The 27,165-nt window shown below is 43.7% G+C and overlaps 1 protein-coding gene across 3 annotated transcripts; it reads left to right on the top strand.

Moving 5' to 3' along the window:
* Window positions 1-26,904, top strand: TTC4 (tetratricopeptide repeat domain 4). Of its 3 annotated transcripts, XM_027537144.1 has the most exons (11): window positions 59-246; window positions 1,100-1,217; window positions 1,954-2,115; window positions 5,741-5,818; window positions 7,762-7,886; window positions 13,374-13,460; window positions 15,140-15,357; window positions 15,952-16,033; window positions 21,934-22,016; window positions 24,101-24,194; window positions 26,387-26,425. In XM_027537144.1, the coding sequence occupies exons 1-11, from the start codon at window positions 112-114 to the stop codon at window positions 26,417-26,419; spliced, it is 1,215 nt and encodes a 404-aa protein (XP_027392945.1). In that variant the 5' UTR covers window positions 59-111; the 3' UTR covers window positions 26,420-26,425. The 3 variants fall into 3 exon arrangements, with proteins under 3 accessions (XP_027392946.1, XP_027392945.1, XP_027392947.1); XM_027537145.1 differs by having other exon boundaries at window positions 1-246; window positions 24,101-26,904; XM_027537146.1 differs by lacking the exons at window positions 24,101-24,194; window positions 26,387-26,425 and adding an exon at window positions 23,213-23,996.
* The last annotated feature ends 261 nt before the right edge of the window (window positions 26,905-27,165 follow it).

Genomic DNA, 27,165 nt, shown 5'->3' with positions numbered 1-27,165 from the left:
CGGCCACGCCTCCAGCAAGCCGGAAGCAGCACGCCGGCGCCGCCCGGAAGATTGAGAGGGGGCCACCCGCGCCGCCGGAAGCTGCCGTACGGATCTCGGTGATCCAGGGCGATGGCTGGATCACCGGGGACACACATGGAGCAGCAGGAGCCGGGCGCCACTTTGGACGACGGCATGGACTCATTCTTGGAAAAGTTCCAGAGTCAGCCTTATCGTGGCGGCTTCCACGAGAGCCAGTGGGAAGAGGTGGGCGGGCCCGGGGTCTCAGCACGTGCGTGCGTGGGCGTCGTCCCAGCTCCTGGGGCCTCCCGGGCGCTGAGGCGCTCTACCGCCAAGGTTTGGCGCTGCCAGTGGATAGGTGGTTTCTACTTGCGTGTAAAAAATCGGCCCCGAAGCTTTAAGGGTCTTCTTAAGCTGGCAGTATGTTTAGGTGTTCAGGTTTTGGAGTCAGAAACTTGTGAGTGCAGAGCTTACCTGAGACCGTCCTCTTATGTGTATAATTCCTCCGACTGGAGCACTAATCTCTTAGGATGGTTGGCGAAGCTAAAGTGAGAGGGTGGGTGAAGTGCCAGGAACAAACGAGTGCTCAACTCGCTTGGTAGTTACTGCCGCTCTTGTAAGAATGTGAGAACTGAAGGGTCTTTAGGTATTCTGCACTCTTATTTGGAGAAGGCAGTGGCACCCTACTCCAGTACTCTTGCCTGGAAAATCCCATGGACGGAGGGGCCTGGTGGGCTGCAGTCCACGGGGTCGCTAGGAGTCGGACACGACTGAGCTACTTCACTTTCACTTTTCACTTTCATGCATTGGAGCAGGAAATGGCAACCCACTCCAGTGTTCTTGCCTGGAGAATCCCAGGGACAGGGAAGCCTGGTGGGCTGCCGTCTCTGGGGTCGCACAGAGTCGGACACGACTGAAGCGACTTAGCAGCAGCACTCTTTATTTTACAGGTGGGACACTGAGGCCGGGGAGGAAGAGATGTCATGAGGATTTGCAAATTATGATGAGTGAGAAAAAACTTTGATGTGGAGACCTGGAATTGGGTCTACTCAGTGGAAATTTTATTCGTATAGTTCATTCTTCTCTTAATAACCTCCAGGAATTTGAAAAGATTCCTCTGTTTATGAAGAACTCGCCATCAGAAATTGATCCCCTGGAGAATCCTGACTTGGCCTGCCTGCAGTCAATTATTTTTGATGAAGAGCGATCTCCAGAAGGTATCTTCAGTGACTCTCTAAGCTCCTCCATTAAATTGAGATAAAGTGTGAGTCAGAAAGGTTTTGATAGATTACAGCAGTAGTTAGCCGGAGCTAACTTGTCACGTTTATTCCACATATACTTCTTTGTATACCTACTAAATACTAGGCACCAGGATACAGGAAGGAATGAGACTGCCCTCAAAGGTCACACTCCAGTGGATAGCTCAACTCTGCTAAAGACAAACCTGTGTGATAAGTGCCAAGGTGTTGTGGGTGCTGTTGGAACACCAAAGGTGGGGGGCAGGGGGAGGGGGTGGTGTAGAAGTGGGCTTTCAATGAGTGGGAAATTTGAACTGAATTGTAACAATTTTCTAGGCTTTTGCTAAAGTGAGGAGGGGAATTTGCATTCAAGGGACTCAAACAACATATTAAAAAACAGTAGTGTGATTTCCCCCCATTTCTTCTGTAATTAAAGCCCTTTCTTCAAGAGATAAGTGTACTTTTTTCCTTTATGCTTTTTTTGGTGTGTGTGAGCACTTAATAATCTACTTTCTAAGATATTTAGAATTGATTGTAGTTAAGTACATGTGACTTTATTTCTCCATATTGATACCCAGTTTTATAGCATTCATTTTTGAGTTTTCTTTCCCTATTGGTTCTTTTTGGTTTGTCATTACATTATTGTGTGATTTAGATTTTTAATGAGCCCTTTAAAAAATAGGGAATAGTGATTTTTTTCTTCTCTTTTTTGCAGATCAGGCCAGGACTTACAAAGACGAAGGCAATGATTACTTTAAAGAAAAAGACTACAAGAAAGCTGTTATTTCATACACTGAAGGATTAAAGAAGAAATGTGCAGACCCTGATTTGAATGCTGTTCTTTATACCAATCGGGCAGCAGCACAATACTATCTAGGTAATTTATTCTATTATTTAGTACTTTCTAAAAGATTAACTTATAACAAACTATTACATGATGGCTAGTGGGGAGGGTTTGAGAGTGTCAGAGGAAAAGGAGCTGTTTATCCTAGAAACCTAAGATAGCTTACTTTAACTGAACTTTGATCTTCCAGGTAGATTGGTCAAAAGGGATGTCAGATAGATTGTATAATTCTTTCTGTTTGAGCCAAATGAGTAACATCAAATACCTTAATACATGAGTTGGTATGATTTGGAATTTTTGAGCCCAGATGCCTCTTCTCTCTCGAAAGTAAGTTTTTTCTTTTTTTTTCCCCTGGCCTCCTCTCAAGGATGCTAGAAGGATTAAGGTGATAAAGTTCTTTGTGTGAGAGAAACTGTATTAATCCAAGGGAGAATTTCTCAGTAGTGTGTGGGCCCTTTGAAGTAAAACGTTCCTTGGACAAGTAAAATTGGACAGTGCTGCTGCTGCTTTGGTGATTTGCAGTGCACGTTAGTATGTTAACACTGAGAAAACCTACAGCAGAGAACCTTATCCTGTGATTCTCAGGTTTTGTGAGCCTCCTTTTCAAGTAACACTTAGGAATATGCAGGACTGTTCTGCAGACATGACTTTGGGAAACAACTGATTATTTGGGTGACATCATTGTTGGTATCTAATCTTAGGCATATTAAACCCTTGTTTCTTATCACACAGTTTTAGAGAGGACCTGGGAATGACTTCAGCCTTTTCTGAGGGACTGGTAGACAATAAGCCTTAAAGTCTAGCTGGGATAGGTCTACTGGGACTCATCACCTTTGGAGCAGAGTTTCTTTCCACTCATAATCTGCTCCAATTTTTTTTCTTCTTTAACCTGTTTGATTATAAAATTTTAAAAAGTAAAAGTGGTATAGAATTTTGGAGATTATTTGAGCCAACCAGCCCCCTCATGTTACATAGGCGTAGAGAAGAACCCCTTTGGTTAGTGCCAGACTCTGGACTAGAAACCCAGTCTTCTTACTTCTAGAGGAATACATTGTCTTCATTCAGCACACTGAGTTCTTGTTCTGTGCTAGGCACTGGCATCATAGAAATGAGTAAGACCTGACTTTTCCTTAAAGGAGTTTCATTCATTTACCTATTCAAACAGTAAATACAAAGCATTTACTATGTGCTAGGCACTGCACTGTGAGTAAGAGCTACATAGTTCCTTTCTTTGGGGAACTAAAGAATGTTACAGATAGGCCTGCTGCTACTGCTGCTGTTGCTGCTAAGTCGCTTCAGTCGTGTCCAACTCTGTGCAACCCCGTAGATGGCAGCCCATCAGGCTCCCCCGTCCCTGGGATTCTCCACGCAAGAGTACTGGAGTGGGGTGCCATTGCTTTCTCTGACATATGGGCCTAGTAAGACCAAAAGCACCTTGCAAGAAAAACAAAACAAAACAACAGGTATTTGCGATACCAGAGGAGCAAATGCATAATAATCAAGAGATTTCTTAAATGATGTCACTGGTATGGCTTACAAACCACTTTCACATTTTTTATCCCTCTTGAGTTCATAGCAACTATGTATGGTAAATAAGGTTAACAGGTTTATCCCTAGTTAACAGAGTAAGAAACTGTAGTAAAATGTAATAAATGTGTAAAATGCCCTAAGAGTATGCAGTGCCAGGATTAGGATTCAAAGTCAAGTTTGCCTCAGAAAACACTAAACAAAGACGCCTTTGTCCACTCTTACAGAGGTACCTGCTGCTGTTGATTCTTTAGTACTGGGTACTTTGTAGGCTTTTCAATATACTTGGTAGCTTTGAATTTTCCCTCTACTGGCTTAGACTTCAGTTGTCTCAAGCCTAATTAGTCATTTAGCCTGTGTCTCTTTGTTCTCCAGCTTTAAAATGTGTTCCATTTTCTCATTCTTGTCTCTGTATTAATGGCTTTTTTTTTTTTGTCAAGTGATAGGGGTTGAAATGCATATGTTCAGTCTACTACCTTTAAGCAGAAGTTTTTGGATTTCTCTTTATGTATTTTTTCCACAAATAAGATCATGCTGTTGTTCCAATTCTGTGTTCAGTTTTCACTTAATTTTATAATGTAAACAATTTCACCTGTCATTAAATTATTTGTGAATACTGAAGTTGCATCATATGGACATGGTGCTGCTGCTGCTAAGTCGCTTCAGTCGTGTCCGACTCTGCAAGACCCCATAGACGGCAGCCCACCAGGCTCCACCGTCCCTGGGATTCTCCAGGCAAGAACACTGGAGTGGGTTGCCATTTCCTTTTCCAGTGCATGAAAGTGAAAAGTGAAAGTGAAGTCATTCAGTCGTGTCTGACTCTTCTGGACCCCATGGACTGCAGCCCACTGGGCTCCTCCGTCCATGGGATTTTCCAGGCAAGAGTATTGGAGTGGGGTGCCATTGCCTTCTCTGTCATATGGACATACCAGTGTTTAAACTATTTGTTTTACTATACTGCTGTTGTTGAGTATATAGCTGCTTTTAGGCTTTTTTAAGTAATGCAAAAATGAACAAAGTTAGTGATAAAAATTTTCTGATAATTCTGATTATTTAGGCTAAAGCAGGATTTGGCAGACTGTGACTCAGGCCACATCTGGGTCCCTGATCTCCTGTGAGCTAAAAGTGTTTTTTTAAAGGATTATGAAACAAAGAATGTGTAACAGACCATATGTAGCCTGTAAAGTCTGAAATATGTACTATATGTCCGTTTAGAGAAAAATTTTGCTGACTCCTGGGCTAGAGCTTTAGAAGTGAAATTAATAAATATATACCAAACTGTTAGTAATACTCACAGTGTAAACTAGAGAGTGAAAGTCACCTCTTGCCTCCTAGGTTGGATAACCAGTGTTCATGATTGCACACTTTTTTTTTTCCTTTTTAATGCAATTACACATGTATGTGTGTACATGTGCCTGTATATTTAGATTGGTTTTTTGTTTTATAAAGATCGGCTTCTGTACACGTTGACCCACCACTTAAAACAATGTAGGAAAGACATCCTGTCATGCCTTTTACATACAGATGTATCTTACTCCTTTAATAGCTGTATTCGGTAGTATGGATTTACTATAATTTATTTCATCATTACTAAATTGAGGGTATTTAGGTTATCTTTATCTTTTCACAATTAAAAATAATGCAGCAGCTCACATGCTTTTACATTTGTCCTTGGACATTTTTTGCAAGCATTTTTTCATTTTTTTGCAAGCCTTTTTAAGGATCAGTTCTTTGAAGAGTATTGTTGGGTCAAAGTGAATATACAATACGCGCACCAGTTTGCTCTCTTGGTTTACTCTCAGAATGCCCTTTCACCATATCTTCACCAATATTGGGTATTACCTGTTTTTAATTTTCAGTTTCATGTTAATCTTAATTTCTCTAATTAGTAGTGATTTTGAGCATTTTTCCATGTGCTTACTAGCTATTTATAGTTGTTTGGTGGGTTGCCTGCTATTCTAAACATTTCTGAGGTGCTTGATGAGCATAACAATTTTTTTTCTATAAACAATTGCTCTGATTTATATTTCTCTAAGATTGTCCAAGAGTGTTTTTGTTTCTACATGCAAAATTTTGGAAATAATCTGATCTCAAAACTTGTTTTCTCATTTACTGAATGGTGTTTTGTCAGGCAATTTTCGTTCTTCTCTCAATGATGTGACGGCTGCCAGAAAGCTAAAACCCTGCCACCTCAAAGCAATAATAAGAGGTAAGTCCTGTAGAGCTACAGTGTGATTGTCACCATGGAAAGTGGGCACGCACAACACCAGAAGTATTTTAAAGTGCTAAGATACTAATGAAGTTACCTTATTTTTGCAATCTTAGTATTAAGTCGTTATCAGCAGCAACATGCCATTTCTAAAAGAATTCTCTGGATATTAATTCAACCCTCTGTGTTTTAAGAATTGGTAGAGAAATTGAAACTCCACATTTTAAATTAATAAAGAATAAAATTAATTAAAGCAGTTCTAAAAGCCGCATTCTAATTTTTTTTCCAAATTAGCTGATTGAAAGACAAGATCTTCAAATGCCATGTTATTGTTAATTAAAAGATAAGTTATAGGACTTTTGCTGATAACTCTAATGTTCAGATGTTCCCAGATTATTTCTTCTGTCCTGGTCTGACCTTTGTATGTAATCATTTGCTTTTATTACTTGCGTACTTCACCTTTTCTTTGGGAAGCTCAGTGGTGCTTTGTAAACTTTAATTTTCATTACATATTAATCTCTATATCCCGATGGACCAACTTAAAATGCTTTATTAAAATTATGCTTATGTAATTATGGTTAGGGAGTTTATGTAGATCTAGGCCCTTCAGCTATAGGGAAAGAAGATGGGCAAATACATTGTGTATAGTCATGTGGAATTGGCTACAGGCTGGAAGTCTGTAGCTTGCTTGAATTGTCGTTTTTACCGTACTGTGTGGCATTGGCAAGAAACCCATTCTGTTTCTGAAAGCCGAGGTTGAATTCTGTTGACATTTAAATTTTTTTAGTTCAGATGTTTTTAAATTCTGTAGAAAGCCCAGAGGCTAACTGGAGGAAAAACACGATTGATTAAAGGAGAGGTAGCTTAAATTGGTTGGAGAAGGCAATGGCACCCCACTCCAGTACTTTGCCTGGAAAATCCCACGGATGGAGGAGCCTGGTAGGCTGCAGTCTATGGGGTCGCTAAGAGTCAGACACGACTGAGCGACTTCACTTTCACTTTTCACTTTCATGCATTGGAGAAGGAAATGGCAACCCACTCCAGTGTTCTTGCCTGGAGAATCCCAGGGATGGGGTTGCCTGGTGGGCTGCCGTCTATGGGGTCACACAGTCGGACACGACTGAAGTGACTTAGCAGCAGTAGCAGCTTAAACTGGTAGCCATCAAGAACGGCTTTAGGAGATACCTAACATATTTGGTTTTGCCATTGCTTTTGTGAGTGACTGAGGCAAATTCTGCTTTCTCTCTCCATTTAAAGTCATCTGAGATGGACTTTATTCTTCTCATTTATAGATGAGCAGCCTAAAGCTCAGGGATACTCAGTCCACTGTCTAATGTTTAGCTGGTTGCTGCTGCTGCTGCTGAGTCCATTCAGTTGTGTCCGACTCTGTGCGACCCCATAGATGGCAGCCCACCAGGCTCCACCGTCCCTGGGAATCTCCAGGCAAGAACACTGGAGTGGGTTGCCATTTCCTTCTCCAATGCGTGAAAGTGAAGTCGCTCAGTCATGTCTGACTCTTAGCGACCGCATAGACTGCAGCCTACCAGGCTCCTCTGTCCATGAGATTTTTCCAGGCAAGAGTATTGGAGTGGGGTGCCATTGCCTTCTCCAGTTTAGTTGGTTAATGACAGCTAGATTTCCAGCCCAGATCTCTCTGATTCCAAAGACCATGTTCTTTGCCACTAAGCTGTAGCCTTCCCTACTTTAAGAGTCCTTAATACCAGAAAGAGAGTTTTGAGCTGAATGGGACCTAGAAACCTTTCTGATCTAAAATACAAGAAACAGTGTTCCTTGTCTGGGGAATGCACTAAAAGGGACTTTATCATCCATTTCCCAGAACTTCAGGCTACTGGCTGGTAGCTGGTTGAAGTTGGGGGTCATGTGCAAGGATGGCTCTTTCCATGCATCTTGTCCCCGGATACTAAGGGTGCTGGGTTCTACAGGTGCCTCTTGCCATTTGGAACTGAAAAACTATGTCGAGGCTGTGAACTGGTGCGATGAGGGGCTGCAGATAGATGCCACAGAGAAGAAGCTTCTGGACCTGAGGGCTAAAGCAGACAAGTTGAAGGTTGGTGGCAAAATTAATTAGCATCTCCCAGAGTGGATCTTGGGTCCAATTGTATAATTTTTCTTTAAAACAAAACCCAGGGAATTCCCTGGTCATCCAGTGGTTAGGACTTTGTGGTTTCACTGCTGAGGGCCTGGATTCAATCCCTGGTGGGGGAACTAAGATCCCACAAGTCATGCGGTATGGCTAAAAAAAGAAGAATACAACAACAGACACAACCCCGAATCAGTCCCTACCCATGAGGCTCTAGAGGATACAGAGAAGTAAATAAGTAATTATAACACGATAGAGGTAAGGAAGAATATATAGTACTTGATAAATTTGTGACTATTATGATTTGAATAAATAGACCAGTGGCATAGTCTAGTCTGCACACTGAGTGTAACTACTGAAAGAGGAAGGAAAGACAGTTAAACAGCTGGGATGTTAGGCTTCTGTTTGTTCGTTGTTGTTTAGTTGCTGAGTCCTGTCCAGTTCTTTTGTGACCTCATGGACTGTAGCCTGCCAGGCTCCTCTGTCCATGGGCTTTCCCAGGCAAAAATACTGGACTGGCTTACCATTTCTTTTCCAGGGGATCTTCCCAACCAAGGGATCAAACCGGTGTCTCCTGCATTGGCAGGCGAGTTCTTTACCACGGAGGCATCATGGAAGCCCTAGGCTTCTATAATGCTGTGTAACTTCCAACATTAAGACATCTTTAATTTGCTGATGAAATGTGACATTTCTGATACATAACAGCAAAAGTGATGATTAGAAACAATAGTAATAACAGACCATCACTACCAAAAAAAACTCAACATTAGCACTTACTGTATGTATGTTCCAAGTTCTAGTTAAAAATTTTACTGATATGAATCTGTCTAAATCACACATAGTCCTATAAGGTAGGCACGATTCTGATTCACTTTGCACTAGTAAGGAAGCTAAAGCAGAGAGATCAGAAAGTCACATAGCTGGTGAAGCTGGGCTTCAGTCAGGCAGTCTGGCTCCAGAGTCTACAGTCTTAGTCCTCTGCAATACTGTCTCACATGTTTGTTCCATAACTAGACTTCAGTTCTCTTGATTCTTGGTCTGGGTCTCTCTCCACTGCTTACACTATGAAATGGGAATTTTCAGTACCATGGGAGCCTAGAGCTGGCCCTGAACAGGGATAAGTTTTAGTCAGATCATTCTGGTCATGTCTACAAAAGTAGAGGTATGGATCCACATGGTTCAGGAACAGAATTTTGAGCCTGGGCAACTAAGTATGGCCAGAATTTCTAAAAGTGGCTTATACAGGAGAGAGTATCTAGAAGGCTACTGTGGAAGGCCATTGCCAAGCCTATCTGCAGACGAGCCCTTCAGTTCAGTTGCTCAGTCGTGTCCGACTCTTTGCGACCCCATGAACCACAGCATGCCTGGCCTCCCTGTCTATCACCAACTCCGGAGTCCACCCAAACCCATGTCCATTGTGTCGGTGATGCCATCCAACCATCTCATCCTCTGTCGTCCCTTTCTTCTCCTGCCCCCAACCTTTCCCAGCATCAGGGTCTTTTCCAATGAGTCAGCTCTGTGCATCAGGTGGCCAAAGTATTGGAGTTTCAGCTTCAACATCAGTCCCTCCAATGAACACCCAGGACTGTTCTCCTTTAGGATGGACCGGTTGGATCTCCTTGCAGTCCAAGGGACTCTCAAGAGTCTTCTCCAACACCACAGTTCAAAAGCATCAATTCTTCGGCACTCAGCTTTCTTTATAGTCCAACTCTCACATCCATACATGACCACTGGAAAAAACCATAGCCTTGACTAGACGGACCTTTGTTGGCAAAGTAATGTCTCTGCTTTGAATATGCTGTCTAGGTTGGTCATAACTTTCCTTCCAGGGAGCAAGCATCTTTTAATTTTATGGCTGCAGTCACCATCTGCAGTGATTTTGGAGCCCAGAAAAATAAAGTCAGCCACTGTTTCCACTGTTGCCCCATCTATTTCGAAGTGATGGGACTGGATGCCATGATCTTAGTTTTCTGAATGTTGAGCTTTAAGCCAACCTTTTCACTCTCCTCTTTCACTTTCATCAAGAGGGTCTTTAGTTCTTCTTCACTTTCTGCCACAAGGGTGGTGTCATCTGCATATCTGAGGTTATTGATATTTCTCCTAGCAATCTTGATTCCAGCTAGTGTTTCCTCCAGCCCAGTGTTTCTCATGATGTACTCTGCATATAAGTTAAATAAGCAGGGTGACAATATACAGTCTTGACGTACTCCTTTTCCTATTTGGAACCAGTCTGTTATTCCATGTCCAGTTCTAACTGTTGCTTCCTGACCTGTATATAGATTTCTCAGGAGGCAGGTCAGGTGGTCTGGTATTCCCATCTCTTTCAGAATTTTCCAGTTTATTGTGATCCACACAGTCAAAGGCTTTGGCATAGTCAAGAAAGCAGAAATAGATGTTTTTCTGGAACTCTCTTGCTTTTACGATGATCCAGCAGATGTTGGCAATTTGATCTCTTTTTTCCTTTGCCTTTTCTAAAACCAGCTTGAACATCTGGAAGTTCACGGTTCACATATTGCTGAAGCCTGGCTTGGAGAATTTTGAGCATTACTTTACTAGCGTGTGAGATGAGTGCAATTGTGCAGTAGTTTGAGCATTCTTTGGCATTACCTTTCTTTGGGATTGGAATGAAAACTGACCTTTTCCAGTCCTGTGGCCATTGCTGAGTTTTCCAAATTTGCTGACATATTGAGTGCAGCACTTTCACAGCATCATCTTTTAGAATTTGAAATAGCTCAACTGGAATTTCATCACTTCCACTAGCTTTGTTTGTAGTGATGCTTCCTAAGGCCCACCTGACTTCACATTCCAGGATGTCTGGCTCTAGGTGAGTGTGAGTGATCACACCTTCGTGATTATCTGGGTCGTGAAGATCTTTTTTGTACAGTTCTTCTGTGTATTCTTGCCACCTCTTCTTAATATCTTCTGCTTCTGTTAGGTCCATACCATTTCTGTCCTTTATTGAGCCCATCTTTACATTAAATATTCCCTTGGAATCTCTCATTTTCTTGAAGAGATCTCTAGTCTTTCCCATTCTATTGTTTTCCTCTATGGACCTAAATGGAAGCGTTATGTCCTGCAGCACAAGTGTAATTAAAGGGAGATTTCAGGGCCCAAAAGCATAACTCTGAAATGAACCAAAGCCTTGCAGCAATATGGGTAGTGGTTATTCAAAAATAATGGCTGAACCTTCTTAAGAACAGCAAGCTTTGTGGCATTTTACCTTGCCCTATCCCATTGCGTCTCTCCCAAGGTCCATAGTAGCCTTGAAAGCCAACAGCCCACAATTATGGTGAAAATGAGCATCCTGGTAGCCACCAGAGGAGGCAGAACAGTATTAAGCCCCATTGCCAGAAGATTGTCATTATTTGACCTTCTAGAGGACCCTACTCACAAGTTGTTTTTATTTGAGGCATCTTGAAACTATCCCAGTATGAAAAGCTTTTTCACAGAGGGTTGGGATTGGAGCCATTTGTTAAATATGATTTGAGGCAATTATGTAAGATTTCATCTGCCTGAGGCAGTGTTAAACAGTTGAGGCAAGTAATAGGCTTACCAGAAAACTTAAAAGGACAAGCTGGGGAATGAGATTCTGTAGGGTCTTTGAAAAGCTCCAGTGTATTCCTGGGAATCTAGAAGGTCCTGTATGAATGTTCTGAGCTATTGCCTCTGCTTCCCAAGAGGCTCAGTGGTAAAGCATCCACCTGCCAACGCAGGAGATGCAGGGGACCTGGGTTTGATCCCTGTGTCAGGAAGATCCCCTAGAGGAGGAAATGGCAACCCACTCTAGTATTCTTGTCTGGGGAATCCCACGGACAGAGGAGCCTCGTGGGCTCCAGTCCATGAGGTTGCAAAGAGTTGGACACAACTGAAGCGACTTAGCATGCAAAGCAAAGAAACTCATAACTCATACAGTCTATTAGCAAAAGCAGTATTCCAAGAAAACTTTGTTCTCTCAATAGAGGAACTAAGTCCTGTCCCATATTACTATTAGTAATTTTAATTTGGTAAATTAAATTTACCTAATTTAATTCCAGCCTGACTGTGTACAAAACTTCTTTTTCAAGGTTCCCTTTTTCAAATCTCACAACTTCTGTATCCATATTAGTTCCTTATTTTTCATCTAGAAACAGTCAGCTCTAGGACAAAACCACATGCTCTGGTTGCGGGGGCTCCAGTAGTTGTGGCGTGTGGGACCAGGGATCAAACCCTTGTCCCCTGATTTGCCAGGTGGGTTCCCAGCCACTGTACCACCAGGGAAGTCTTCCCTTAACTTTTCAGAGCAGTTCCTAGACCTATGTGAGAGGCTGTCTCCCAGGTTTAAGTCCTCGGCAAGTCTTGCAAATAAAACAAATCTCACCTTTTTAGGTTATGCTTTTTTTTTTTTTTTCAGTGAACAATTGCTAACAGACTCTGCAACAGAAGTAACATGAACTTGGTTAACCTAAAGTACAATAAGTGAGACATGTTTACATTGGTTAAACCAACAAGCTTAAGCTAGCTTTATTATCACATATAATTTAATATTGAATATTTCCAAGATCATGTGAATCTGAAATTCATTCTGGCCAGTTTCCATTATATTTAGAAAAAGTTAATTTGTGTTTACTTTTAAGTCTGTTAAGTAGAGCTTTCTTATACATTTAATTTTGATAATATTTTCCATAGAGACATCTTATATGCATAATGTACACATAGACGTACAAACAGATGAGACTGGAGACCTTTTAGCTTGAACATGTGCATGGTTTGTAAAGCCTAAAGTACTTACTGTCTGGCCCTTTAGAGAAAAAGTTGGCCCCTATTAATCACAGTCCTGAGGGTTGGAGTAGGATCAGCTGGTTTTGGGCAGACTAGTAGGAAAAGGAAATCTGAGTTATAGTTCTGGCAGATGAAGTAGATGGTGGTATTTTTCTCTCCTGAGCTGTAATTGTGCAAAAGGCAGAGTCTGTGATAAGTTTTTGGCAGGGTCTCTGATATGTTCTTGGCCTGGGTTTTTCCCGGTGTGTTTTCCTGTACTCCATCTATAACAGAGAAGTTTTAACGCCCCATTGGCCCTTATGTCAGCTCCTCTTTCCAGAATGCCCTTTCTCTTTCGTCTGGTTTCTGTCTAAACCCACCTCCGTGGGGCAGAATCAGTCATCACGCCCTCCTCTGTGTTTCATAGCACTCAGCTGTACTGCAGGCTAACACTAGAACTTGTCATGTGTCTGTCCCTTCAGTGGACTGTGAGTTCCTGGGTAGGTTTTTGACATTACTGCTGCCACTGGGCCTAGCACCCAGACATGTGCTTCTTAAATGTTTATTGAACTGAATCCAGCCAGTGGTGTTCCTTGATATATAGGAGCCAGAGTTGAATAGAGACAAGAGATAGCTATTTAGGGTCAGGCTAGAGTAACAGAAGAGGAGAGGAGGCAAGTTCCCTAGAGCTGATGCATCTGAATTTTTCATTTTCAGCGAACTGAACAGAGGGATGTAAGGAAAGCAAAGCTCAAAGAAAAGAAGCAGCAGGATCAGAATGAGGCTTTACTCCAGGCCATCAAGGTGAGTTCTCAAACTTTCGCCCTATGGTCTTGCAGAATTCACTCATCATGAAGTTGATCGGGAACCTTTCTGGGGATGCTTTACCTGAATGAGTTGTTCATTTTCTTTCTGCTTTTGGTGAAGCAGTGTGACAAGTCAGACCCCCTGAGTTCAGTCAGCTGTCTCAATTGTATGCATGTGTTGGTTTCAGGTAACATGTACTGAATAGTTGCTATGGGTTAATCATTATCTAATCTTCACAGTAGCCTTCTGAGGTGGGTCGTTGTGTTCCTTCTTATTGCACGTAGTCTCAGAGAAGCCTTACCCGCTAGTGCACGTCAGAGCCAGGTCCTTGTGTTAGTCCCGTGCTATACTGCGTCCTGAGAAAGTGATTTTAGCATGTAGCTCTACTAACTGTCACAATAACACAAAATTCCACCTCGCCTTCCCTCTCTTTCCTACATTTTAAATAAATGTAGGAAAAGTCTGATCCAAATCTTGCTTTCACAAGTCACTTATTGGGCCTTGGCTTCACAGGGGAGGTGATACTGGCTATGAGTTTGGTTCTTGATTTCATTCTTTGTTGAGTTAAATTATGTACCTCCTTAAAATTATTTGTTGGCTTTGAGAACTTCACAGTACTAAGATGCACTCCACTAGTCCTGCCCTACAACAGAAAATCTGTTAACATTTTAATAGATTAAACAGAAGGGAATAACTCCAGAGAGATTTGGTCATTTTCTCAAATGTAGAGTAGTAGAATGCCTAGACATTGGCATACAGACATTATTTTGGTACTCTCCTTTAACTCTGCATCTGAAACTTCATTGTACTTGAGAACTTCTCTAAAGAGTAATATACCCAAAGCTATCTATATTGTATTTTAGTGGTTTAAAGCTGGGTCAGCAAGCTGCAGCCAGTGGCTCATGGCCCTGCCTATTTGTGTCTTACGATGACTTTTCACACTACAGTGGCAGAGTTGAGTAATATCCACAGAGACCATCTGGCCCACAAAACCTAAAATTTTTCTTAATCTGACCCTTTCAGGGGAAGTTTGCAAATCCCTGGTATAGGAGATACCATCAAGGTAGTTTTGATTGCATGTCATTTTTCCCTTGTGGGCTAGCCTTAGGAAACTCCCGCAGCATACGTAAGAGGTGACTCTACCATTCAGACCTTTGATTGATCCTTCTTTCTATGACAGACCCAAGATTAAGTCAGTGTATGTATGGTTTTTGGTATCCCGCGTCCCAGCCAAGCTGAAACATTTGCCATTTTTGTACATGCCACTCTGTGTTTTTTAATACCTTTGCACATGCTGTTCCTTGCCTGAGGTAGAGTGCCCTTCCACTCCCCATGCGCCTCAATTCTTCTCCCTTTCAGAGTCATTGTTCAAGACCTAGCATTGCCCAGTCACCTCCAGCCTCCAGGCTGAATTAATTATTCACGGTCTGCAGTTCCACAGCTTTACTTCTTCCCTTATGTTGGACTTATTACCATGTCTAGTTCATGTCTGTGACAAGAGTCTCGCTTGTGGTAGACGGCTGGTAAAGGTGAGTTCAGCAGGTGTCAGGGATAATAAAGACGAATCATGTGTAGAGCTGGCCTTCTCAGAGCTTGTAGTGTTACAGTTTTCCCTGTTTTAGTGAAGTGAGTTTGCATCCTTCTCACGTAACATGTATGTTTTTGCTTTAATCCAGGCTAGGAACATTAGGCTAGTCGCTGAAGCTGCTGGAGAGGATGAAGACTCAGCGTCAGAAGGTCTCAGTGAGCTTGTCCTGCATGGGCTCGGCTCTGAGAACCCCTGTGGAGCCAGGCTGAGTGTGGATGACCAGGGAAGACTGAGCTGGCCTGTGCTTTTTCTGTACCCCGAGTATGCCCAGTCAGACTTGGTCTCTGCTTTTCACGAGGATTCCAGGTAACTTCCGTCCCCGAGAGCCTTCTGTGGTGCTTGCATGCTCTTCCCTGTTCTTTCGGCAGGATGGACAGGTAGAATTTTGGGTGAGGAGGGAAGAGAATCGTTCTAGAGAGTTTTATTACACAGTCTGGTTTAGCGTAATCTCTCTAACCCATAGCTGATTTCTCCTTTCACTAAGAAGCTTTGCAGTGAGAGACATGGTCTCACTCTCATACTAACACCACAGTACAGTGTTTGTCAAGCACTGGGGGTTGTCTCTTGTGAGAGATGGAAGTATTGGAGGTAGTACATGGATAAAACTGAAGGGTATGTTTATTAGAAAACACGTAACTAGTGATTTTAACATGTGGTTTCATAGTTAATGGTTAGACTGTGGCTCAGAATGTTGTTAATCCTGTCAGTTAAAGAGAACTATATGTCATAATGGGACAAATGATTCACGTATTTTGGGCACTGTTGTCAAAATGGATTAGGCCTGCATTTCATGATTTATACATTCTTGATATGTCCGTGAATTGGTGTCCAGGGGATGGGATGTGGGAAAACAAGATTATGAGTTACTGATACCAGAAAGTACATGTTATATCTCCTTAGGTTTATTGATCATCTAATGGTGATGTTTGGTGAAACACCCTCTTGGGATTTAGAGCAGAAATACTGCCCTGATAATTTAGAGGTAAGGAAGTTTTCTTTTGTCGCTCTATGAGAATTGGGGTTGGGGGAATTGGGGTGGAGCAAGGTTTCACTGCCTTTAAAAAAAAAATTGTGGGAAAATATAAAACACATAAAATTTACCTTTTTAAACATTTCAAAGTGTACGGTTCAGTAGCATTAAGTGCATCCACATTGTACAACTGTTACCACCATCTGTCTCTGTTTTCATCATCCTGAACTGACGTACAGGAACTCTGTTCCTCCTCGCTGTCCCTGAATGGATCTACTCTAGGTGCCTCATATAAGTGGAGTCATAGAGTATTTGTCCTTTTTTATCTGGCTTAATTTACTTGGTGTAATGTCTTTAAGATTTATCATGATGTAGCATGGGTCAGAATCTTACTGTTTTTAAGGCTAACATTCCACTGTTGCAACTTTGAAAAAAAAATCACAACTTACAGAACAAAGAAATTTGTCTTCTGTTTGAGGGTAAGATGTCAACTGATGCCCCATCACCTCTGAAGACTCAAGTGTGTTTCCTACACACAAGGATGTTTTCTTTCATGATCCCAATAAATCATCAGAATCAGAAAATTAACTTCGATACACTAGTACCAGCTAATCCTCAGACTCCATTAGTTTTCACAGATTTCCGCCCCCCCAGCCCCCAGAAACACTTTTTTTTTTTTTTGCATGTACTACTAATTAAAAAATTTTCTTTTAGTTGAAGTATAGTTGATTTACAGTATTGTGTTAGTTTCTCAAGTATACAGTAAAGTGATTCAGTTATATTTTTTCCAGATTATTTTCCATTATATGTTACTATGAGCTATTGAAAATAGTTCTCTGTACTATACAGTAAATCTTTGTTACTTATGTATTTTATGTATAGAAGTTTGTATCTGTTAATCCCATACTCCTAATTTATCCTCCACCTCTTTCCCCTTTGGTGGTAATGTTTGTTTTTTGTGTCTGTGAGTCTCTTTCTATTTTACATGTAGATTCATTTTTATTTTTTTGTTTTAATTTTTTTGGCCACACCACATGGTATGTGGTATCTCAGGTCCCTGACCAGGGATTGAACCTGTACCCCCTGCAGTGGAAGCACAGAGTCTTCCATTATACCGCTGGGGAAGTCCCTGTATTATTTTTTAGATTCCACACGTAATGATACCATATAATATTTTCCTTTGTCTGACTTACTTCACTAAGTATAATATTTTCTGGGTCCATCCATGTTGCTGCAAAAGGCAATTTTTTTTTATGGCTGAGTAACATTCCATTGTGTATATATATAACATCCTCTTAAGCCAGTCATTTCTTGGTGGGCACTTGGGTTGTTTCCATTCTTGGCTATTATAAATTGTGCTGCCTTGAACATTGGGATACATGTGTCTTTTCAAGTTAGAGTTTTCTCTGAATATATACCCAGGAGTGGGGTTGCTGGATCATATTGTAACTATTAGCTTTTTAAGGAACCTCCATACTGCTTTCCATAGTGGGTGCACCAATTTACATTCCCACCAACAGTGTAGGAGGGTTCCCTTTTCTCTACATCCTCTCCAGCATCTATTTGTAGACTTTTTAATGATGGCCATTCTGACTGGTGTGTGGTCTTACCTCACTGTGGTTTTTGATTTGCATTTCTACAATAATTAGCAATGTTGAGCATCGTTTCATGTCACTGTTGGCTACCTGTATGTTTTCTTTGGAGAAATGTCAGTTTGGGTCTTCAGCCCATTTTTGAGAGTTTTTATCATGAGTGGATGTTGAATTTTGTCAAATGCTTTTTTGGTATCTGTTGAGATTATCACATAGCTTTTGTCTTTCCTTTCGTTAATGTGATATATCACAGTGATTGATTGGTGTACATTGAACTGTCCTTGTGACTGGAGTGAATACAACTTGATCTTTTCTTCTTTATACTCCCTTCCCCCACATTTTGTGATTTTTATGTCCTATTTATTTTATATCTTCATGTTTATCCTTTTGCTATTATAGTTTTAATTGCTTTTACAGAATTTTTTGGTTTTATAATCTGTGTACTGGCTTATTTAAATGATCTTCTATCCTTTTAAATATTTGCCTTTCGCATTGTGATCTTCTTTTCCAATAGATTCTGCTGCTTTTTTACTTAGAGAAGACCTTTCAGTACTAAAGACCCTCAGTATCGCTGAATTCTTTTAGTTTTGCCTGTCTGAGAAATTATTTATCCTTCTTTCTATTGTAAATGATAGTTTTGTCGGATAGGGTTGTGGATGTTTCCTCTTCAGGACTTTGACTATATCATGCCACTCTCTCTGGACTGCAGTGTTTCTGCAAACAAATTCCTGTTTAACTGACTCTTTGTCTTTCTCTTGCTGACTTTGGAATCTTCTCTTTAACTTTTGCTGTTTTAATTATGCTGTGTCTTGTTCTGGATCTATTTGGGTTCATCTTGTTTGGAACCATCTGTGTTTCCTGTACCTGGATATCTATTTTTTTTGTTAGGTTTGGGAAGTCTTCTGCCATAATTTCTACAAATACATTTTTGGTCTCCTTTTCTCTCTCTTTGCTTTCTGGAGCTCCTATTATGTGTAGGTTGGCATGCTTTATATTAATCCGTAGATCTCATTTTGTTTTCTTCTTCTTTTTTTAAAATTTGTCTTTCTGTCTGCTGTTCTGATCAGGTGGTTTTCAGTATTCTGTTTTCCAGATCACTTATTTGTTCTTCTGTGATATTTAGTCTGCTGTTCATTACTTATAGAGTTGGTTTTTGTCTCAGCAATTGAGTTCTCTAATTTCGATTGATTCATGTTTATAGTTTCTAGTCCTTTTTACAGTGATCAGCATTTTTACTGATAATCTTTCTTAATTCCTTTAGCATTTTTATTACCTCCTTTTTGAACTTGAGGACTAATAGACTGGAGAGGTCAGTTTCATTATTTGTTCTTTCAGGGGAATTCTATTCTAACTGGGAGAAGTCCCTCTGCTTTTTCATTTTACTTCACTTTCACTATCTCTGTGAATTTATGAAAACAGTTACCTATTGTGGTCTTAAAAAAGCATTCCTGCTCAGAGTGTGTCCAGTATTTTTGGTGTGAGGGCTGTTTGGGCATGGATGCCAGCCACGTCTTCTTGAGTGTGCTGTCATCCCCTTGATGGTGGTGTGGCTGGTGGTGTGGTGTGTTTAGAGGCTGCCTTGGATGTGAGGTGGGGCCTCTTCTCTGCTCCGTGGCTTACCGGGCAGGGTCTGCTCCCCCGTTGTTGGGGTAGAAGCCACGAGGGTCAGGATGGATCAGGCTTCATTGCCCTTGAGTGTGTGCCCTGCCCCAAAGAAGGTGGTTGCTGAAGCAAGTAAAGTCCACGCAGTCTCGGTGAACTTGAGCGCCACCATCGTTCCCCTCAGAAGCAGCCCAGGGTCGCCTCCTTTTCTCTGTTGTGATTGTCCCAGATCTAGTGCAAGGCTGTGGTGTGGAGTAGGCTGGAGTTGGGGGTCAGGGTGTTGTGGCTGCAGGAATTGAGGAGGCTGTGGTGCCACCTGGGACCTGGGCTGCCTCTGTGGCAGACCCCTCCCAGGACCTGTCCACTCTAGATCTGACAGTCAGTTGCCGTGTGGAGTGGGCAGAACTAGGCTGCTTCCGTTGGGAAACCATCCCTGCAGATACCGTGCAGGCTCTGACCGCCTAGCCACTGTGTGTTCTTGCAGCACGGCCCAGTGCGTGTGCGGACAGCGTCTGCTGTGTGGGTACTGACAGTGGATTCTGCATCTCCCCCAAGTCACATCCCAGGCCCTCCAGCCTCTCTCTCTGTAGCTATGTCAAGTCCTCTCTCAGGGCCTGTCTGCCTGAGACCGGTGCTTAGCCGCTGTATGCCTTTGTGATGCCTGGTGCGTATGCTGACATGTCTGCCCAGTTTGACCCACCACCCTGGTGTGTACACTGACAGTAGTCTCTGTGGTTCTACTCAGACCACATCACCCTAGTCTGTCTGCACAGCTAGACTGAACCTGTGCCCTAGTCTCACACCAGGCTGTGGTGTGGGGTGAGTGGGGCTGGGTATTGGTCCTTTGGATTGGGAAGTGCCTATCGAGGTGGCAGCCTCCAGTGCAGGTCTGTCTCGGTCCTGATTGTCAGCAGGCCGGCACATGTGCTTACTTGTACAGTCTGGGCTTCTCTTTGTGTCAGTGGATTTCCCAGCTGGCACACAGGCTCCTCAGGGTGAGGGTCCATCCATGTGGACTTCTCTTCACTACAGATCCCTTCCAGTGGTGCCAGTCCCAGCCTGATGCTTTTATTTTTTCCCCTGTCCTACCTGATTATGTGGAGATCTTTCTTGCAGGTTTGGTTGTATAGGAGATCTTCTGCCAGTTTCTAGTTAGTTTTCTGTGGAAATTATTGTACATGTAGATGTATTTTTGATGTTTGTGTGTGTAGGAGTGAGCTCCATATCTTCCTGTTCCCGCCATCTTGATCCCCTCCGCCAATCACCAGTAATGTTCTTTATAGCAGAAGGAATCCCACGTAGTATTGTATCTAGTGCTTATGTCTCTTTAGTCTCCTTTGAGCTACAGAAGATTTTCACAGTCTTTAGTCAACTTTCTTGATCTTACTACTTTTGCAGGTTATAGACCAGTTATTTTGTGGAAAGTGTGGGTTTGTCTTGTGTGTCTTTGTGACCTAGATGATGTGTATCTGACCGGAATATCACAGAAGCAGTGCTATATTCTTGGTGCATCCTGTCAGACGTCATAATTTCAAGTGTCCCATTACTGATGATGTTCACTTTCATCACTTGATTGAGGTAGGGGTATACAAGCTTCTATTCTGCATGAAGTTACTCTTTTCCCCCTTGTAGTTAGTATTTTATAGGGAGGTACTTAGAAATGATACACATATTTTCTTGTTCATCAAACCATCGTTTATGTCAGTGGATTTATGGTTTCTTATTTTTTTAATTGAGCTATAATCTATTACTATGGTTATATTATGCTCAAGGTGTTTTGGATTTGGTCAGTGGGAATTCCTTCAAATTTGCTTCTGTGTCCTTCGGACTTGTCTCCATTTTTAAAGCACTTCCTTGCTTTGTGTTACAAGGTGTTTGAGGCTCAAATTGTGCTTTTTTTTGCCTTAGCTCTAGAGTCAGCCATTTTTCCCAAGGAGCTTTGGTTCTTTTTAGCATAAAATAGTATTTAGAAGTCAAGATCTGTGTAGTAGCTATACTCATAAGTACAGGGGTGAGGGAAGGCGAATGCTCACTGCTCCATTGGTGTGCATGTGTGTATGTGTGTGTGTGTATAAAAACATGATCTGTCACTGGTATCTCCAATTCTAATCCTATACCAACTCTGTCTCTATTTTTGCAGTGGCTTCTACTATTATTAATATATTTGTTGGATCGGTTGCCCTGCATTTAATTCCCCTCCCCTCACCACCAGCATCCCCTCTCATGGGGAGCCTCCCCCGCTCATGTGGACTGACTCCCGCATCGGCCTGCTGCCCCAGCATGGTGCCCTCCTCATCCTTTATACACTATCGCCCTGCATGGCTCAACCATCCTGCAGCACTGTCTGTCTTATCCAGCATGGGTCCTCACTCCCCTCAGCAGGCCTCCCCCTGCCATGAGTGGCTGCTCTTCTCACCCTGCTTGGCTGGCCAGTCCCCAGTGAGAATGCACATCTCCACTGGCCGGGCTTTGACACCTGCCCAGGGCTGCCTCCTGTGTGGACATCTCTCTTCCTCTGCTCTGGGCCACTGCTGCTTCCTTTCGCCATACCTAATGGCTCTACGACTGAATTGTTAGGGAAGGAAGGCTCATAGGCCTGGATTTGAGTCTCAACAGTTGCCATCTCTTACACATTTCCCCAGATTTGGCCTCAGCATGCCTAGTGTCACTGAAGCCCTTTACTGGTGTCTGACTTCTGCTCCTCTGTTCATCCTACAGGTCTACTTTGAGGATGAGGACAGGGCAGAACTATACTGCGTGCCTCCCAGTAGCACCCTGCTGCAGGTGCTGCAGCACCCCAGGTGAGTCACCTTCATGGGGCTGAGTAGACCAGAAGGATGCTCAGGCACCATCCCAGGGACACAGCCAGGTTCTCGTTTCACTGCTGAGCACTGGCCTTGTACTCCCCTCCCTTCTGCCCTGGATGCAAAATTGTGAGACAGCAGCCCACGGAGACTGGCCCAGGCTTTTGGCCAAACAGGTTGCAGTGTGCTGACTCAGCCCATTGCACCACAGCCGTGACATCCTCAGGGGGAAGTGAATGGGGCTGGTTGAAAAAGAAACTGCTGCCTGGTTTTTGTATCAAAAACAGCTGGGATGGCCCTCCTGTTAATTGTGCCTGTGTCCCTTGATGTTGTCGTATGGAAAGAGCATTGGCTCTTGAAGTCAGACACCATCATTTAGTGGCTGTGTGCCTCTAAGCCCATACTGCCTCCCTGGGTCTGTTGGCTCATCTCTAAAATGAAGATAATAACTCTTAACTACGTATTCCTCAGGTAGGAGAGAGTAGGAGTCCGTGCTCTGATGCACTGAAAGGGGCGGTCTACTGTGAGAGGGCACCTTGGTCAGTTGCGGTGGGAGCCAGTTGGATTTGGCAGTTGTCTCTTAGCTTTGGGGGTTCCTGGACTATAAGGTTATGCCCTCAATAGCTTTATAGTTGACCCTTGGGCCACTTTTCCCTGAGCTTTGAGCAAAGCAAATGTCTTGGATTTAGGTAGAGTCCAGTGTGCTAAGGGTGGTTGGGTTTGAAAATGGTGGTTGGGTTGGAAATGAGGCTGGAGGACCATGTTAGGACCGTGTGTGGCAGCCTCGAATGCTCTAGGGAGCATGAATCCTGACGATGGTGTGTGGAGCCCTAGAGGGCATTTAGGTAAAATCTACCAAGTAGTGTACAGATCTTAAGTGTACTGTTCAGTGGTGAGATGTGAAGTAGGGGTGGATTGAAGTTTAGGAGGTAGATTGGGATGGGAGTTGGTGATTGATGACTGACTCAGTGAGTGTCTAGCTGGTCTTGATGCTCCTGCTTTGGCCTGGCAGGGAGGAGGTGAGGATTTCTTCAGATATGATTGATGACTTCTCTTGGCAGCATTTTTTTTTTCCTAGCCCTAAATTACCCTTCTAGTTTATAGACAGATTTTTAGCTCTTCATTTTCTCAATTGTTAGCAAATTATCCAGAATTCTTTAAAGGTCTGAGGTCTACTCTACCTTATCTTCCAGAAAATGCAGAGAAATCTTAAATATAAAGCGGACTGATTGATGGAGGAAAACCAGTTTCATGCTTCTGAGAAAGTATAAATACATTGGAAGTCATTATTTTTTAAATGATTAGCGTAGGCAAGAGACCACCCAGCACAGAGTAACTTCAGACCAGCGACATCAAACTCTGGACTGGGTGCTGGGCCACAACACAGGCTCCTCTGGCCCAGATCCAGGCCCACAGGACGGTGCAGAAACTCCTGGACCCGAGTCCAAGGCCTTGCCTGCTGTCCAGCATGCCTGCTCCATTAGCTTTACGCCCAGCAATAGCAAAAGCTCTAGTGACCCGCACCTCCCGGCTTTTTCTCCCCCATGCCCATCAGGACCCCTTTCCCAATTAACGCAAGCTGAGACATGACAGCTCCCAGAAACCTTTCCTGATTTCCCTTTCCCGTAGAGGAATTATGTCTCTTTGGGCTAATACTGTACCTCAGAAATGCTTCTACAGTTGTACCTCGCTGTCATTATTTATCTCCCTTCCTCCAGACAGTGATAGTGGCTTTTGTTTGTTGTTTAATCTGTTTTTTTCAGCACAAGGCCTGGCTTACCTGGGCACGTACTGTTGAATGAAGGAATGAAAGCATGTTCTTATTTTATTTCATGTTTAGCCATAAACATACATGATGCTAGAGCACCCAGAGGACTGGCCCAGAGGTTCTGGCTAGGTTCTAAGGGGGAGGGGGTCAGGCTAATTTGCAGACTTATAAACAACCAAGCAAATAAATGTGCTAAACTTGCGTTTTAATGTTGACTCATATCTAAAGGTTCACCTTGACTGTTGTTGGGAAAGTCCATGGATGATTAAGATTGCAATTCAATTATCCCTCTCGTTTGTTGTGTTCACTGCAGGTACTTTGTAAAAGCCCTGACACCAACATTTTTGGTCTGTGTAGGATCCTCTGGTTTTTGTAGGAATTATCTCCGGGGGAAGAAGGTGCACCAGGTAAAGTGACTGGGCCATGCTGTGGGCGCCAGGCTCCCTGGACCTCCTCCCTCCCCCACCTCAGCCTGGAGTTCAGCACACTAGAATCAGCAAGGTCTGCTCCTCGAACCCAGCACTTTATTCCTGTCACCCCAGGGACAGGCCTTCCCTGCATCATGGTTGGGGAGGACCTGCTGCCTTCTTGAACTTCAGCCTCTCGGGTCAGACCGCTGAGCCCTGGCAGGCCTTCACTGTGCTCTCTTGCTGCTGAACCCTGTGCCTTGCTTGTGACATCCTTGGACTCACTGCGAGTTGTGTTAACCACCAGCCTCCAGCTCTGACCTGAAGACTAACGATCCAGTGACATGGTTCTGCAGCTGTGTGCCTCACACTGCACACATACACAGCTGCACGTGTGATTGTAAGGTGTGAATGCTGAGAGGGCCTTCATGAACAGAGGCCCGCTCTGTTGGGATCCTGTAGATGCCTTGGGATGAGATGGGGCCAGGGAAGCCAGGTCCTATTTCTCCATCTTTTATGAAGACCTACAAATTAAGGGTCCTCTAGAACCCCTAAAAAGTTTGCCATGTTTCCTGATGTTTGCAGTATGGAGACCTGTGACATACTTAGTATATCAGTTTTCATATTTAGAATTTTATGCCTTTTAAGCGGGAAAATCTTTTTGCACGTTGAGTTACTGTCACCTGTTGTATTTTTGTCTACAGCTATTTGCTTCCTCCTTCCTAGAGGATTTTATATGTCCTTACCTTGCATTGCCCACCCTGTGGCCCAGTGAGGAGGGTGCGTCCCTTCTCCTGATGCAGAGGGATGTGAGTGGACATGTCCGGGCAGAGCTTGTAGAGCATGGCGTGGTGGGCTCATGCTCTTCCCTCTGCCTGGGAGTGTGTTTCCCAGGGTGGGGCTGTTCCTTCAGCTGGATGCTAAAGCACGTGGAGCAGAGCTGAAGCAGCTGGCCTGCAGCCATTGACTGTGACATGAATGAGAAATATTTGTTGTAGTATTAATAATAAGCACTGAGATTTGGGAGTTGTTTGTTACTATAGCAAAGCTACCTAATACATCATTAAACTGAAACCAGCTGCTCTACTTAAGATAGACTAACTTAGGGTTTTCTGCTGTGCGTGCTGTCATCCATGAAGGGCAATTTGCTGTGGAATGTTTACAAAGAACCAGGCAGCCTTCCTTCCAGGTGCAGGTCCCTGCTTGTGGCTATAGAGCCAAAGTCCAGTGTCCATCATGAGCCTGGCTCAGGCCACACAGGCCATCCTCTCTTATTTCCCAGCTAGATTCTGTGCCCTTCCAGACAACAAGCCCTGTCCCAGCCTTGCTGCACTGCAGTGGCTATGGTGATGGGCAGCCAGGGTGAGCACAGGAGTGTGGGGCAAGGGCCCTGAGCATTCCCCTTCCATAGGGGCGGGACCTGTGGGGTTCGGGACAGGTGGCCCTCTTGTGAAGTGGATGGGTGTAGCGGGGCCTGTGGGCCTTGCCCTCACCTGGTGCCTCCATGGCCACTTGCCCATGCCTGGGATTCCAGCAGAGCCAAATCAGAGCTCCCCACAAGGACTTAACCCTTCTCTACCTCATCTTATAGATGAGGAAACTTAGGCTCAGAGGAAGGACAAGGGCAAGGCTGAGAAGCCAGCATCTTCAGCATCCCCAACTTGAGGCAGAGCCTTTCCCACCATCCCAGGGACCCTTCTTCCCACAAGACTAGAGTGCAGCCCTTCTCAGGGCAAAGGGTCAGGGATGGTGGTGGACCTCCCCAACTGGTCTGGTTACCTCTGTGAATTTAGGGTGGAGAACTTGGTGGGGGACAAAAAAAACCCCTTAAGCCACACCTGATGAAACACTTCTGGAGGTGCACAAGGACAGGCAGAGAGATAAGTGGCTGTCAACATGGACAGCAAGCAGTATGCAAACCCTCATCCTAAGCCACATTCTCAGTTCTAGGATCCCAATTTTATAAATAAGATGGAGGCACACAGTCTCACCAGTGAGTATCAGACCCGGGATCTGAACCCAAGCATCTCATTCCAGAGCCCACCTGCCTCCTCAGGTTCCTTTCCTTCTGTTGGCTTTAGCAACATTTAACGGGCACCAACCAAGGGCAACCAACCTAGACAGCATATTAAAAAGCAGAGACATTACTTTGCCAACAAAGGTCCATCTAGTCAAGGCTTGTGTTTTTCCAGTGGTCAGGTATGAATGTGAGAGTTGGACTATAAAGAAAGCTAAGTGCTGAAGAATTGATGCTTTTGAACTGGGGTGCTGGAGAAGACTTCTGAGAGTCCCTTGGACTGCAAGGAGATCCAACCAGTCCATCCTAAAGGAAATCAGTCCTGAATATTCACTGGAAGGACTGATGCTGAAACTCCAATACTTCGGCCACCTGATGTGAAGAACTGACAGACCCTGATGCTGGCAAAGACTGAAGGCGGGAGAAAAAGGTGACAGGATGAGATGGTTGGATGGCATCACCGACTCAATGGACATGAGTTTTGAGTAAACTCCTGGAGTTGGTGATAGACGGAGGCCTGGGGTGCTGCAGTCCATGGGGTCACAAAGAGTTGGACACAACTGAGCGACTGAACTGAACTGAACCAAGGGCAGGGCATCAGGTAGCTTCTGCCTTCACGGTCATGCTGTTGAGTGGGTGTCATAAACCTAACCCTGGGTTGAGAACTCTCCAATAAAGGGAAATGGAGCCACAGTCTGTCTATGCCCCTGCTGCACTCCTGGTGAAGGCCCTTCAGTGTCTGGCCCTCTACCACTTCTGTGGCTCCCTCCATCTCCAGCCTCAGCCTAGCCATCCTGGCCTCAGTTCAGCTGTGGTAGGATGGTGCAGAAGTGAGAGGATCAGCTCTGGAGCCTGGCTGTCTGCTTTCTACTTCCAGCCCCATGACCCACTAGCTGAGTAGCCTCAGGCACCAGTCCTATCTGCAACTTGAGGATAACAGCACCTTCCTCATGC

Source organism: Bos indicus x Bos taurus, chromosome 3 (genome assembly GCF_003369695.1).
Source record: "Bos indicus x Bos taurus breed Angus x Brahman F1 hybrid chromosome 3, Bos_hybrid_MaternalHap_v2.0, whole genome shotgun sequence".
Taxonomy (NCBI): Eukaryota; Metazoa; Chordata; class Mammalia; order Artiodactyla; family Bovidae; genus Bos; species Bos indicus x Bos taurus.
Note: the sequence above shows the minus strand (reverse complement) of the source record. Positions and strands in the feature narration are given on the sequence as shown.